Raw genomic sequence first — 14,954 nt, 5'->3', positions numbered from 1 at the left:
TATAATGTGTGTGCGCTCAGCGAGATGTGATCTTTTTGCAAACACATACACACACACACACACACACATAGAGACAGTGACGTCTCCACCTACCTGAACTGACTGTGACATTCTCAACTAGTCATCCTGAATCAGTTTCTTGGACAGCGACACACATCCTGCTGCTTAAAAAACACACTGCCTGCCGGACGCTGCACAGTGCGAGTGTCTGTTTGGTACTTCTGTCTTTGTGAGGACCGTTCTGAGTTTCAGAGAAAGGGGGGAATTTTTCATTCGAGTACATTTTGACCAGTCCTCTAATCTTTAGTGAAAAAAAAGCTCTCTAACAACCCACTGTACACTACCTGCTCAGCACCACCATCAGCAGACAGACACTCTTAGCTGCTAGCTGGTGAACATAGAGGAGCATTTAGCAGCTAAAGAGACAGATATTTCCCTCAGGAGCTAGTGGAGACCAAAAACAGAGCTAAAAGAGAGGACATTGGACTTACAGGTGGACAGAAACACGACTCCAAACTGCTGGATGTGTGTTTCAGTTGTCTCAAATTGGCTAAAAAAATTAGAACCTAACTTTTTTAAATGCGAGATTGGGAGCATTTCTATTGCCTCTGCACGGCTAATCTGTACAAAAAGTTAAGAGTAAAAATGACCCATTACGGGATTATGTTCCCGGGTCAAATATGACCCCTTGTAGTTTAAAGGTGCCAAATATGAGATAGGGAGAATTTCTATTGCCTCCGCACGGCTCTCAACATGGCGACGGCTGAGCCAGCAGCTTGCAACTAACAGTGCAAACAGCACTCAATGTGAAAACAACGGCAACAGTGTTCACAGAGCTAACCTGGGGGGGGTAACCAAAAGGTGGGTGCTACGCTTCTGCAACCGCAGCACCGGTCGGGACGGCGTTATCAGCTGTAACCGCCGTATGAGAGCAGTGCAGAGTGGGGGCCGTGAGCTAGCCAGTGGGGCACGCTCACATGCACTAACACAGGGATTCTCAACCAGGGGTCCGTGAGGGAGTTCCAGGGGGTCATAAGAAAAATGGGAAAAAGTTTATTTTCATTATTTTAATTCACCGTAGAAATGAGCCCAGTCCGAAGAATGACTATTCTGATCATAGGTTTCAATTCCGGCATGTTTATCTCCTCAACTGTTGGTAATGATATAATTCTGGTCTTAATCATATCTAACAACCAAAATATTTTCAGATAGAAGTCCCTGAAGTGAAATCTTATGAAATGGGGGTGACCAATGTTTATCAATTTAGGGGTCCTTGACAAGAATAAGGTTGAGAACCACTGCACGAACATGCACTAAAATGCACGTGTGGCCGGCCCGGCTATGTCAACAAAGCACAGAGAAGTCCAGATTATAACACACACAGAGGGAGAGTGACTTCATTCTCTGCTCAGGTAGACATTACTCCTCTATTTCTTTACGTAGCAAATAGTTGTTTGCTACTATATTAATGCTCTGGATATCGTATGAAGCACCTTTAAGGTTCGAGTTTAGTTTAAAGGAGAATTAAAGTTCATTACAACGTCAATCATATTTTTCTACTTTTGCCTATTATTTCTAACTGGTTATGATAGAATTCAACTCAAAGTAAGTACTCAGATCTTTGAAGACGACAATATCACACAAAGAGGGCTTGATAGGCCAAGAAGCATGAGTAATCAGACGATTGAGACTGCACTAAGTAAGGTAAGTAAAATAATGTACCTTGATTTTCCAAACTTAGATATAAATTTGAACAACGTGAGGGTTTGTTTGATACAGTCTTATTATTACTGATAAGAATTAACCAACTAATATAACAACAAATAAGACTTGATTTGTATTAAACTTTCTTTTAAGGTTAAGGTAAGGGTCTGGAAAATACATTATGTCAATAAGGGTCCTCTCAAGTATAGAAGTATGACCGTGTGTGTGTGTGTGTGTGTGTGTGTGTGTGTGTGTGTGTGTGTGTGTGCGCCTGAGGAGAGCGGAGGGTGATGGTGATGTACGGTGGCTCTCAGTGGGAACAAGGGAGCCTGTCGGTGTAGATAACCCCAGAGCCGAGGCCTCTCGCTGGGGTGGGGGATGAGAACAGACGGCCTCCTGGTGGGTCCCAGCTCTGTTTTACTTCTGCATCACACACGCCATCCCCTCTAAACTCGTTCCTTCTTATTTTCATCTTCATCTTCACTTCTTCACTTTCATTATTGTGCCTGCACATGTTTTACTTTTTCATAAATATGCATATTTGTAAACATTCTCTGTAATCATATTATCTACACCTCCAAGTTTGAGCATTTTTGTTGTGTCGCATTGCTTTGCTCTTATATGCACACATCCAAAACCGATACAAAACAAACTCATGCATGTATTTTAGAGATGATATTTGGATGTATATAACAGCCATGGAGGTACATGTAATTACACTCTACTTGGGTTTGTCTCCCTCCTCTTTCCTTGCCACTCCCCAGACTCTGATTCCCAGTGACAGCGAGCACACGGCCGAGCATTGGATGCCAAGTCCAGCTAATTAGACCCCTGCATCTCCTCAGCACAGCGTGTGTGTGAGTACTCACTACAGCGCCGAGTCATTGAGCTCGTACTCGTATCCCCGGGATGCCGCCGCCCTAACCCCCTGGTCGGCCAACAGACAGGACAGGGCGTGGCTTAGGAAAGGAAACAGCACCTGGTCTTCGTCAAAACACCGCCCACACGACAGGACAGAATGTGCGTGGACCTGCAAGAAGAGACGGAGACATATATGTATGATACATGGATGGATGGACGGCTGGTCAGGGAGGAGAGCAGGCCAGATGGAAAAAAAGTCTTAACGACAGAATCATTTAAGAGTCTGTCTCTGCTCTGTAGACTTGGTAATCAGTAGAGATGCACAAATGAATGGATATGCACGTAAACACGTGAAAACGCGCACACGCACACAAACATACACGCCCTGGTGATATTTAATAGAGGAAATACGTTGGTCATCATCTGATGATGTGCTGAGTGGGTGGTTAGCGTGTAAGTTCTGATAACTTTGATAATAAAGTTCAAATCAAATTGAACCTCGCAATCAAACCACCCACCCAGTCTAGCTTTCTGCTCTCTCTCATGCAAACAAACTGTTGCTGTGTGTGTGTGTGTGTGTGTGTGTGTGTGTGCGTGTGTGTCTATGTGCGTGCGTGTGTGTGTGTGTGTGTGTGTGTGTGTGTGTGAGGTGCCAGATGCAGCAGCTGTGGCTGCAGTGCTGAGATGCTGCTCTCTAGTGGAGATCTGGGCGCAGTGCAGGAAAAAAATCAGGATAAATTTGAACGGAAGAGGAGCAGGATGAGAAAGAGAAAATGCCAGACATTCAGGCAGACAGACTGACATAGAGACATGCAGACAGCCTACCTTGTTCCTGCTGTTAGCCAGGTTGATCCGGAGGACGCCCATGCCGTGGAGGACAAACTTCATGGATGTCAGGAGGTTGTCCAGCACTGCAGGCTGCCAAAGATCAAGATCATAGGTTATATGTAATGTTCATGTAATATCGATGGCAATGGGAAAAAACAAACAAAAATTCAGCACGAACAAGGAGGACTTTTCAAAAGAGTACCTAACTAACACACAGGAGTAGTTCCACATTTTTAGAAATACGCTTTTTCACTTTTTTGCCGAGTGAAATGAGAAGATTGATACCATTCTCCAGTGTTTTTGTACGTTAAATATGAAGCTACAGCCAGCAGACAGTTAGCTTAGCTTAGTTTAGCGTAAAGACCAGAAACAGGGGTAACAGCTACCCTGGCTCTGTCCAAAGGTAACAAAACCTGCCTCCCAGCACCTCTAAAGGCCATGACACACCAAGCCGACAGTCTGCCATCAGACAGTTTGGGGCCATCGGTGAGCGTCTGTCTGCCTAGTTTTTGCGGTATGTCCCGCACCGTCGGCTCTAGTCTGCCTGTGTTGGAGTTTTTTCGGCCAATTCAGCATGTTGAATCGGCGGCAGAGCTCGTCGGTGAGAGAAATCCCTCTGATTGGCTGTTCAGCTTAAACGAATCAGTGCACTAGAAGAGAAACGGAAGTGAGGAAAGCAAGCCAACGAGTAAAATCAAGAGGAAAAACACAGAAGGCTCTTCTCATTTTTCATCTCATCTGATCATTCCAGTACGCGGATGTCTGGAATGAAGCTGAGTGGTGAGTGAGACTGGTGTGAAAATGGTCGGCAAAGGCTATATTTCATGTACGTATCAAAACAACGGCTTGTATATCATATTACAGACGGTAGTCTGTATTCGTCATTCAAAAAGGGTAACCGGAATGCCGAGGACGACTACCGTCTGTATTCGTCACTGCAGGTAGGGAGAGTTATTTCCTCACACGCAGGCGCACAACGTACGTGGTAGTTGGCTGTTGGTTGTAGCCTCTGCGTTGTGTTCGAGTGCAACTTTTTGGCCAAAACAAAGGCGACGTGAGGCGACTCCGCTGGTAAACCTTCGTCGCCGCTAGTGTTCTCATGTCAGCTTACCGGCTCGGATTACAACACACACAGAGGGAGAGCGACTTCATTCTCTGCTCAGGTAGACATTACTCCTCTATATCTGTACATAGACAATAATTGTTTGCTGCTATATTAATGCTCTGGATATTGTATAGATATCTATATATACTTTTATGGGTGTTGTAATGTGGACATTAATTGAATTAAGTGAATTTAAAAAAAAATTAAAAACAGCCAAATGAGAAACGGACGATTTCACTGTCAAATTATTTTTAATTATCGAATTTACACTGGCTGGCCTTGAACACACCACCAATACCGAGTTCTAATTACTTGTACACTCCTTTCTGACGCACCTCAAATTGTGAATATATATAAATATAGATGTATATGTGGGGCATAGTGTGTTTACGTCTATCACACCCCGTGGATCAGCTATCAAGTCCTATTGAGAGCGTAGGAGAGTGAAAGCGCCGTATAACTCACATACTGTAAATTAAACTCATAACTCTGTTTTAGTGCTTGGAAACCTCGAGACTTTAGTGACTAAACTGAGGTGGGATGTGTGTGTGTGTGTTATACTCTCCGTCACTCTCCTGCCAGCTAAAGATAAGCTTCACATTCCATCACGATTCTATCACGGTCTGGTCGCTCTTCTCTCTGTGTGTGTTTCCGTGTCCAGATTGAGATGTGTTGCTCTCCAAGTGAAATGTGCGAGGTGAGATAATTCAGTGAGGTGACAGGTCTTCATCTTACGAGGAGAGCCGGTCTGAGGGCTGCTGACACCACGGCATTAGGGACAAATTACTCTCTTTCAGGAGAACCTTGGCTGACAGCGCTGCATTGATTTGTGTCAGAAATAAGCTCCTTTGTGCATTTGTCTCCCTCTGCCTCAACATCACTATCATCTGCTCAGATATGCAATGCAACACTCGATTTGTTACATCACAATAGCAAATTATTCTTGTAGTTTTATGAACAATACTGGATTTTTCTGGTGAAGTTTCTGTTTAATGACCATAAACATCACTAAAAAAACCAGGCAGTTGGCAGTCTTGAGGTTTAACAAGTAGATCTGTGACCCAACAAATCCTAAACTCACCTGAAAAAACGCTACAAGAAGTGTATGTGAAGTGGACTCTGCTCTGGTAGTTAGGTCACTTAGTGAACAATGGAGGAAGACTAAAGAGAGGCTTTCAAGTATGAAAAGCGCCAGTGCATGAGTAGAAGTAATGGTGCCTTCAAATGGGGTCGTGTTCACCGTGTTCACGAGAGGAGTCAATATGAACGCCCCCCTCTTGTGGTATTCACGACAGAGTTCACGACTTGTGGCGTGTTTGGCGGCCATGGAAGTTAATTTCTTGATGCATAATAATTAATATATTGTAATTTTTAGTTGTATATTGTTTTTGTTCGTAATTTTATAATACGTCTGAGGAAAATGTTGATGTTGCCTCATCTTTTTCTTCTGTCATTTATGCCTTTGCATTTCCTACATTATGTTACCCACGTGCTAGCTTTCTAAATTGTTCGCCTCTGTGGCTTCTAGACACCGACAGTAACATTAATACTGCCGTTGCTTAGCAGCGGTGTTCTCATGAACCACTTGAACAGCAAGCATATCGTGTACACGACTTCCCATGTCGTAAACACGAGCTCACGGGTTTCACTTGAAGGCACCATAAGACACTGTGGAACAAGACGAGGAGTCTACACCCGTGATAGCAGCTCTAGGCGCAACAGTGCGTGCATGCTAACATGCTCACAATGAAAGTGCTAACATGCTGATGTTAGGCAGGTGTAATGCTTCATCATGTTTACCTTCAAATTTAAGCATGTTAGCATAACATTAACACACAATATAACATTTGCTAATCAGCACTAAAGATGAAGTACAGCTGGGGAGGCTGTGGCTCAGAGGGTAGAGCAGGTTGTCCACCAATCAGAAGGTCGGTGTTTCGATCCCCGGCTGCTCCGGGTTACATGTCGATGTGTCCCTGAGCAAGACACTTAACCCCAAATTGCTCCCGAAGGCATAGCCATCGGTTGGAAGACTAGAAAAGCGCTTTATAAATGCAAGTCCATTTACCATTTACAGCTGAGGCTGACGGGAATGCCTTTACATTTGCAAGTATTTGGTTATGAACTAAAGTATTACACAATAATCATTTTGACCTGATGATGGCGCTAGATGAAAAGTCAGGGGATCACCAAAGTTATTATCATTCATCCTCTTTGGTCCACTGACATTCCTGCCACCCCTATGGCCACGCTACTAGCGTAGCTAAAAAGTACAACAACACATAAATAAAGTCAAAGTTAGTTCTTCTATTGGAAACTTCTAAAAAAATCTAGCAAGAAAGTCCCCAAGTCAACAACACTGACAGTCCGTCCCTTCAGGCCTCCCTCCAAAGCCACATCACCAAAATCATCATTAGGAACATGGCTATTGTTAGTACTCACAGCGGTCAAACTAGCGGCTAGTGGAAGATTCTGGTGATGCGCAATGAGTGTAGCACAGGTAGGAAGGTAAACAGGCAGGCAGACCGTTCAGTCATTACATTCAGGCCTTTTTTTGTCAGAGCCATTGCTGTAGGGATGTAATGAGAATTTCAACAAGTATATCAAAAAATGGTTTTGAGGACACTACCAATTCTAGCTGTAGTTGAAACAAAATCTGAACCTACCAGCTCACTTTTGACATTTCTACACTATATAAAGTATAAGGTGTTCGTTGGTGATGGAAAAGTCCCATTGACTTTTTGTTGAGGGAACCAGGGCGATGCTAACTTCCTGTGGCCGACAAAAATATGTCATCCCTGGAGCACTCTATTCCGTATTGGGCACCTTTAAAGTCAATATGATGGGAAAGTATTAGACAACCCCAAAATGTATCCTTGAGTTGAATCAACAATTATTTTGTGTTTTAAAAACTCTGCAAAATTGGAGCTTTGCAAGCAACACAAAGAGCATTTATTGGTTTTATTTCATTGATTTATATCACACAGGTGTTGTTGCTAATCTGTCCACACCCTGGATTTACAACAAATTGAATTACTGCTCCCATCTCTCCCTTCAGTTGGTTCATTCTTCTTCCTTCCTTCCCTCCCTCCCTCCACCTTTGTCCTCCTTTTCAATTGTTTCCAAGTTCCTCCCTCTCTGACTCAAGGCTCACTTTAGTTTTGTGTTGACAGTAAAGGTGGGAGACATAGAGGAAGGAGGGGGACCATGGCAAAACCCCCTTCAACATCAGACACTTTGTATCTGTAAAACAAGTCAATGTAGCCGTTTCTCCAAGGGACAAACAGTATGAGCAGGAAACTGACCAATCAGCTTGTACCGGCTGTTGCAACTTAACACACTTTCTGCCGGATGATCACGTTATCACTCCAAATAGATAAACACTGTGCCATTCTTTCATTTTCACTGACCAATGCACACACAGATACACACATAGAGCCCGGGGCCACAGGTGTGTCGCTGTATGGTAATCTGAATCCACCACCAGCTATACGTAACCTCTCTGTAAAAGTATACGGTAAAAAGACACCACTGTGTGTGTGTGTATATGTGTGTGTCATCAGTTTACAAGGAAGTCCAACAGAGAGAAATCCCTCACACCTTTCTAACCTTTGTTTCCTGCTGGCTATTAATACTCCTACCACCACCACCACCACCACCACCACACTTTGAAGTATTGTGGGAACTTAATGGTACACAGTGGAGATATTACAACTCCCATTGCAACAGTGTAATCTCTAAATCCATCCACATACACTGAACTATTGTTCTTGTCCAGCTCGCTGTTTGGATCGGCTCCCCGAACACAGAAAACTAACAGCTATTAGTGTTTGTCTTGTGTCGGAGCTATTGCTACAAAAACACAACGGCGAAGAATGCAGCTGAACTGGCGGTGGCCTGATATTCAATCATTAACCACAAACTCTTCTGCTAACAATGCATTACTAAGAATGTGTGTCTGTGTTTGTAGGTTTTAAGCTCTATTGATTTCACAGACCAGAACCTCAAAGTTGTTCCAGGTGAGAAAGCTCCTGGATTCATTGCATTTTTCGAGAAACTTATCCTTGTTACAAACACCTGAACCAACAAAGAGATTCCAGGCTGAACAACACAAATTCAGTTCAGACATTTTATCCATTACATGTGTGCACACACACACACACACACACACACACAAAGCCTCACTTTTGTTGACACAAAGTTATGTGATTGGAAGAGAATGAAGGGAAAAATTCAGCCCATCCAGAGTAAACACAACACCACGGCCTCGGGCTGCAAATAAAGGAGGGATGAGACAAAGAGGAGCCCTCTTCCTCCCATTACTGTCCTGTCCTGTCCTGGTCCTAATGCAATACAAACCTGGCTGGCAGGGCAACAAAAACACCAGACAGGGAAATAAAGAGATCGCTTTGCCTTCAGGGGAAATATGAGAGAACTGTCTGACACACAGACATAGAGATAGAAACAAACACATGTGGAACAATATGCACACAGGCCTGATAAAGAACGATGAGCTCATATATGTGAGTGAGTGTGTGTGTGTGTGTGTGTGTGCAGGGGAGGGTGTGTCTGTGTTTGCTGTGGGAGGTTGGGATGGTCAGGATAGGGAAGGGCAGGTTTGTGGGTTAGTTTCATTTTTCCAAAACAAGGGCGTCACCTGAGAACAAAGGCAAAACCCAACTGACAGCATGGCCAACAAAAGAGATTTGACTACCGGCCTTAAACACGTGTGCATGCTTGCAAATGTAAAATATCCTTGTTTACTGAGTAGAAAAACTTTGCTTAAATAAAATAGGGGATGGGAATCACGGAGCATTCTGGTGCCCGCCGCCATTTTTGGAGGGTAGCATACGGAGCTACGGTAGCCGGAGCCGGTAGCCGGAGCCGGCTCTCAATCACTCGCAAACTCCGACCAAACGGTCAAACTAGGCAGTGCTGATCAAATTTGAATCAATATTCTGTTACTGTAATGCCTATTTCTCTCCTCAAATGTTTTCAGAATCATCTTGTAGTGTACTGTTTAGCTGTAAAATGAGAAGTTTGTGACCCGGCAGCTATGTTGAGATCTCTTCAGGGAATATCAAGCACCGGTCACATGACCGGAGCATAGCCAATAGGAACTCTCTGAAATGACCTGTGATTGGTCAAAGACTCCCGTCACGGGCTTGATTTTTTAAAGCCTGAAAACAGAGCCATGAGGAGGTGCAGAAGTCTAGTTTTCTCTCAGAACACTTGGATTACAATATGCTGAAAGGTTATTATGGCATTTTAGCACAATGATGCCAAAAATATTCCGCTTACTGCTACTTTAATGATATCTATCCTGACGAATTAGGAAGACCTTGACAGTTTGCCACTATGATTGTGATTATGAATTAGACCAGACATTTGATAGTTTTTGATACACATTTCATTTTGTACCAAAAAAAGTGTTGAGGTTTGATATTGAGCCATCCTCAAACTGATAAAAACATATTGTAAATGGACCTGTTCAGGGGTTATCTTTCTTTCTCCGGCACAGTCCAATAAAATAAAGCATGATGCTTGTGTTGACAGGAATGAACTGCAGACAAGGTGACTGTTATGAGATATGAGAGGCGGCGGAGGGAGAGGGGAGTACAGAGAGGGAGCTGGAGGAGTCTTTAATATCTAGGAATGCATTCAAACGTCCCAGCTGCCTGTACAAACAACTGGGACCTTCGGATGTCATACGAGTGTGTGAGTGCATCATCCTGACCAACGAGCAACTGCTAAAGTTTTGACAAAGTATGACAGTGTTTTTGGACATAAGAGGATCACACGCACAAACGCCAACAATCTGTCCAAATCTAGGTCTTTTGTAAATAATGTTAAAAGCCATTTTTGGTTCAGTGTAGCTTCACTTCGGAGCCTGATTTCAGTTTTTAGTCTGTTTCAAGGACATCTTCCTTTATAAAGTTTGCCCCGTCAGTCTATTCCAGTGACGGGGCGGTTACTAAAGAGCAGGTATCTGTAGCACGATGAAGACCTTATCTGTCATCACATACTCATTATGTATACATTCATGACAGGAAGGAGGAGGCAGTCAGAGAAAAAAAGGAAAAGTAGTAAAGGGGAATGGGAAGGGGAGAGTAAAAATATGGTAAGAGGTTAAAGGAGGGGGATGTGGAGGAAGATAAGCCTTCAATAAAAACAAGCTGATGGGGTAAAGCTGATGTGTGTGTGTGTGTTGAACCGTTTCCATTCTCCCCACCCCATCCCAACCCGTAGTACAACGGAGGAATTTGGCTTCCAGTTGCTCACACACACACAGAAGGAAGAGCAGATGCGAGCCAAACCACTGCATACCAACTTGGATCTGACCCTGTGTTTCGTGAGAAATCTCAGTCCCCCCACAGGAACTCAGCATCGCCCCGATTTCCATCTCATCTCCTGTTCATCTCCATCACTGCCTCGACATCGTTCAACTATAAAGTCACTCTCACTTACAATGCGCCGCCTGTGTCTGCAGTAGAAACTGACCTCTTGACCTCCCTTATTGGAGTCAGGTTACTTGAAACTAAACTATGATTATAATAACCTAAACAAATGACATATTGTGCAGTTTAAAGGTGCTATTGATAACATTCAGCCACTAGATGTCTCATTGTCCCTCCCCCGTTCCATTGTATTCACTTCACCACAAGTTGTTATCAGACACTTACCGTCAATCTCCATTTATCAGTTTTTTCTACACTAACTGACGACCCGGAGATACCACGTTATACCATCGCTGTTATACTATTGGCTCACAAGCCTTGTTAGAAGTGGGAACCAAACGGCAGATATCTTCCACAGAGATAAACAAAACATTCATTTTGGACCCGCAAATTATTAATTCCCAGCCACTTTTATTTGGCACCTTTCCAAAAGTTCTGTGGATGTATTATTATTATTTTTTAAATATTTATCTACATAAAAATGTTATCAATATAACCTTTAAGTAATTTGTCAGTTTTTACACTGATACTGTATGAGACAAATGTGATTGTTATCCAGCTCTCTTCTTCTGGAATCACTACACCAAGCCCACTGTATGCTAATAGACTATCTGATAAAAACATCAGGCAGTGTGTGTGTGTGTGTGTGTGTGTGTGTGTGTGTGTGTGTGTGTGTGTGTGTGTGTGTGTGTGTGTGTGTTTGTGTGTGTGTGTGTGTGTTTCCAACCTTGAAGCTGGTGAGTTCTTGCTTGGTGAATCCATGACTGTGGATGATCTTCATCTGTTTGACCAAAGTGCTTTTACCGCTCTCTGCTGCACCTGGAGGAGGTTGTTAATGGTTAAACTGGTTAAAAGTAGGAGAGATAAAGTGCAATAAACTTGCATCTATTCATGTGGTCCGGTTTGATAATTGAATCTGCAATGGTTTCAATTAAACAGTGGATTTGTGAGTCTGTCACAACTAGGGCTGGGCAATATGGAGAAAAATCTAATATTTTTGACCAAATACCTCGATATCGATATTGCAACGATATTGGAGGGTTGACCAATGGTGCTTTCACAACATATTTAGCCTACACAATGAGATTTTTGATAAATAATCATCAGTAACGTGAATATAACAACTATAAGTGTAAAAGGCAAATAAAAGAACAGCTAGAACAGTCTGGTAAGTTCAGAAAATTACATCGTTTATCGTAATGTATCCTTTAAAACCAGGAAAAGACAACACTTCATCATGATATTACGATATCAAAAATCTAAGACGATATGTAGGCTCATATCACGATATCTTGTCACAACCAAAATTGATGGCAAAATGAGGAATTTCATCATGTCATGCACTGGTTAAATATCCAGTGTGGGATTCAATTTAATAATCTGAATCTGTAAAGTAACTAAAGTTATTAAATCAATGTAATCGAGTTGAAAGTCTAGTATTTCCCTCTGAGATGTATTGGAGTAGAAGTAGAAAGTATCAGAACATGGAAATACTCAAGTAAAGTACAAGTACCTCAAAATTGTACTTAAGTACAGTACTTGAGTAAATGTACTTAGTTACTTTCCACCACTGAGTACATGTTATACTGTTGTGTTTCTCTAAGCATTCTTTACTGCTCCTGTTGGAATAAAATAATTGTTGATTATTTAACTGCAAAGTAGTAAGTTTGTACTAAGTTTGTAAAGTTTGTAAGGTACATGTGCACACACTCAGGTACCAACCAGTCCCAGAGACACACACATATCCACACTGTAAACAATTGCTGTTAATTTACAGCAGGATTTCAACAGTATTAACCTGTTATTGCTAAAAGCAGTGCTTTACTGTCAATAAAAAAGAAAACCTGTTAAATTACGCTCATAGGCCGTTTTTTAACTGAACTATAATGCATTCTTAAAAAACATCACGTTACTGCTGATCATCTGTCTAAAGTATCATCAGTAACAGTTTCATGCAGTATTTGTTTAATTCTGGGACCTGATCTGCTCATGTGAGGCTTGTACATTGTACATGATTGTAAAATCAGTGAATTAGCTCTGTTCTTCACTCACATGTTGTGGTTTGCTTTCTGTGCTTGTAGCCAGCTAGAGACAGACATTTTGGGAAAAGTGTTAACAAGTCTACTATAGCCTTTTTCCTAACAAGTGCCTTTAATTGTATTTAGTGTGACTATTCCTATGTCTGTAACCTGCTAAGTCTATTCATCTAGGCAAAAAACAATGTTTATTAATATTTATGTAAAAAATAAATAGTGCATTAAAACAAATCAGTATGAAAGGTGAAAAACTGCTATATAATGTATCTTTAAACAGTAAATTAACTGTAAAATACTGTGAAATTAATAAAAAAATGTAAATTTCAGCGACAGTATAATAATGTTAATTTTACAGTAACATAAAGGCAACCCTGCTGCCAGTTCTTTACTGTTATTTGACTGGGACATTGTTAACAGTGCACCAGGTGAGGATGTGCAGTGGTCAGTCTCACCTAGTAGGAGGATTTTAACCACATTCATCTCCCGCTTGGCGTACTCGTACAGGTCTCTGTCTATCTTGGTGCTGTGTATCCTCGCCTTCTTCTCCTCCTCTGTAACTTCGGTACCGAGGCACAGTCCCATCCTGAGCACTCATCTCCTCTCACAGGAAAAACTAGAGCAAAGAGTCCAGACTGGGAATCAACCCGAGGCAGTTTCTCGGAGCTGCTGCATGCTCAACAGACTGCAGGCTTTTACTGTGTGGACTCTAGCAAGAAAGACACAAGTTCAGGCCATCTCTCTCAGAAAACATCCTTCAAACTCGCAGGAGTTGTGGCTCAAATCTGATTTTTACGCATCGTCTCCAAGTCTTTTCCTGGTCAGTGGGTGGTAACTTTTCAGCGGACTGTTAGGTCACTCTGCGGTTCAAAATGTGCCCTACCGCCTTGGCGAAGACCCCAGATAATCCTTAAAAAGTGCCTCCTCCCCCTGCAGCCTGCTGCAGCCTGCTGTGGGGCACAGATGGAAAAGTTTTGGACTTCCCTGGGAAGTGACGTGCCGGAGTCTAAACTGCTGATTGTGCAATTTCACCTGAGCATGCTAAGAAAACTTGACAAAAGGAAAGTTGAAGTGGTGCAAAAGTAACTGAGTACATTTACTCAATTACTGTATGTGTGCTGGTAGTTACCAGTTACTTTGAGTATAAATACAAAACACAATACAATGCATTATCATATATTAAAGCTCCACCACAGGTGTGTTTTGAATTATTATGGTTGGTTAGACCTGCTAGGGTGTTGATGGGATTTACTATGTGAGATGTCACCAAAATCAACATACTGATAAGAGTGATAAAGTTTTAAAGGTGTTATTGATAACATTTTTATTAAAAGTAATACATCCGCAGAGCTTTTACAAAGGTGACAAATAAAAGTATGGCTTTTCAAAAAATACCTATGGTGGACATGAGTTGAGTTATTCAACCAGAGTTAATTTCTTCTGGGAAAGTATTTTAAAAAAGCACAAATTAGAGAAAAGTAAAAAAAAAAAAAAAAAAAGAAAAAAGAGTTTTCTCTAATAGCTTGTTTCTTTCTTATCCTTTTAATCCTCTGTTGACCCTTTATCTTTATCATGGTTGATATTTTTGTTTTAATTTGCTTCCTTATTTTCATTGTTTAATGTTCCCTTTTATTTATTTATGTTTAATGTTCTGTTAATGTTATTTGTTGTTTTAAGTGTATTTTTGCATTTATTTTTAATAAATAAATAAATGCAAAAATAAAACAATACGTTTAAAAAATTAAAAAATAAATAGATAAATAAATGAAAGGGAAAATTTAACAGAAGAGTAAATAAATAAGGGAATTAATACAATGATAAATAAATAGATAAAGAAGCAATTTAAAACAGAAATATCAATTTATGTCACATTCTATCAATTAATTAATGGCTGCATTTATTTTAGTTATATTTAATGACATATTAATCGAGTCATTTATTTATTTTTGATTTTGGCAGGTCCCA

At 41.5% G+C, this 14,954-nt stretch overlaps 1 protein-coding gene across 2 annotated transcripts in view; it reads right to left on the bottom strand.

Annotated features, from left to right (window-relative positions):
* Window positions 1-13,999, bottom strand: part of gnav1 (guanine nucleotide binding protein (G protein) alpha v1) — a 33,247-nt gene extending 19,248 nt beyond the window's left edge. The window contains exons 1-4 of one of the 2 annotated variants that reach the window (XM_037763364.1): window positions 13,445-13,999; window positions 11,684-11,775; window positions 3,391-3,483; window positions 2,574-2,734 (exon numbers count right to left, since the gene is read on the bottom strand). In XM_037763364.1, coding sequence (XP_037619292.1) covers window positions 2,574-2,734; window positions 3,391-3,483; window positions 11,684-11,775; window positions 13,445-13,574 — 476 coding nt within the window. In that variant the 5' untranslated portion in view covers window positions 13,575-13,999. The remainder of the gene's footprint in view (window positions 1-2,573; window positions 2,735-3,390; window positions 3,484-11,683; window positions 11,776-13,444) is intronic. The other variant, XM_037763363.1, reaches the window with a different exon arrangement.
* Between the last annotated feature and the right edge of the window lie 955 nt (window positions 14,000-14,954).

The sequence above is a fragment of the Sebastes umbrosus genome, chromosome 3 (assembly GCF_015220745.1).
Source record: "Sebastes umbrosus isolate fSebUmb1 chromosome 3, fSebUmb1.pri, whole genome shotgun sequence".
Classification (NCBI taxonomy): Eukaryota; Metazoa; Chordata; class Actinopteri; order Perciformes; family Sebastidae; genus Sebastes; species Sebastes umbrosus.
The sequence above is the reverse complement of the archived record's forward strand: the minus strand, read 5'-3'. Positions and strand labels throughout refer to the sequence as shown.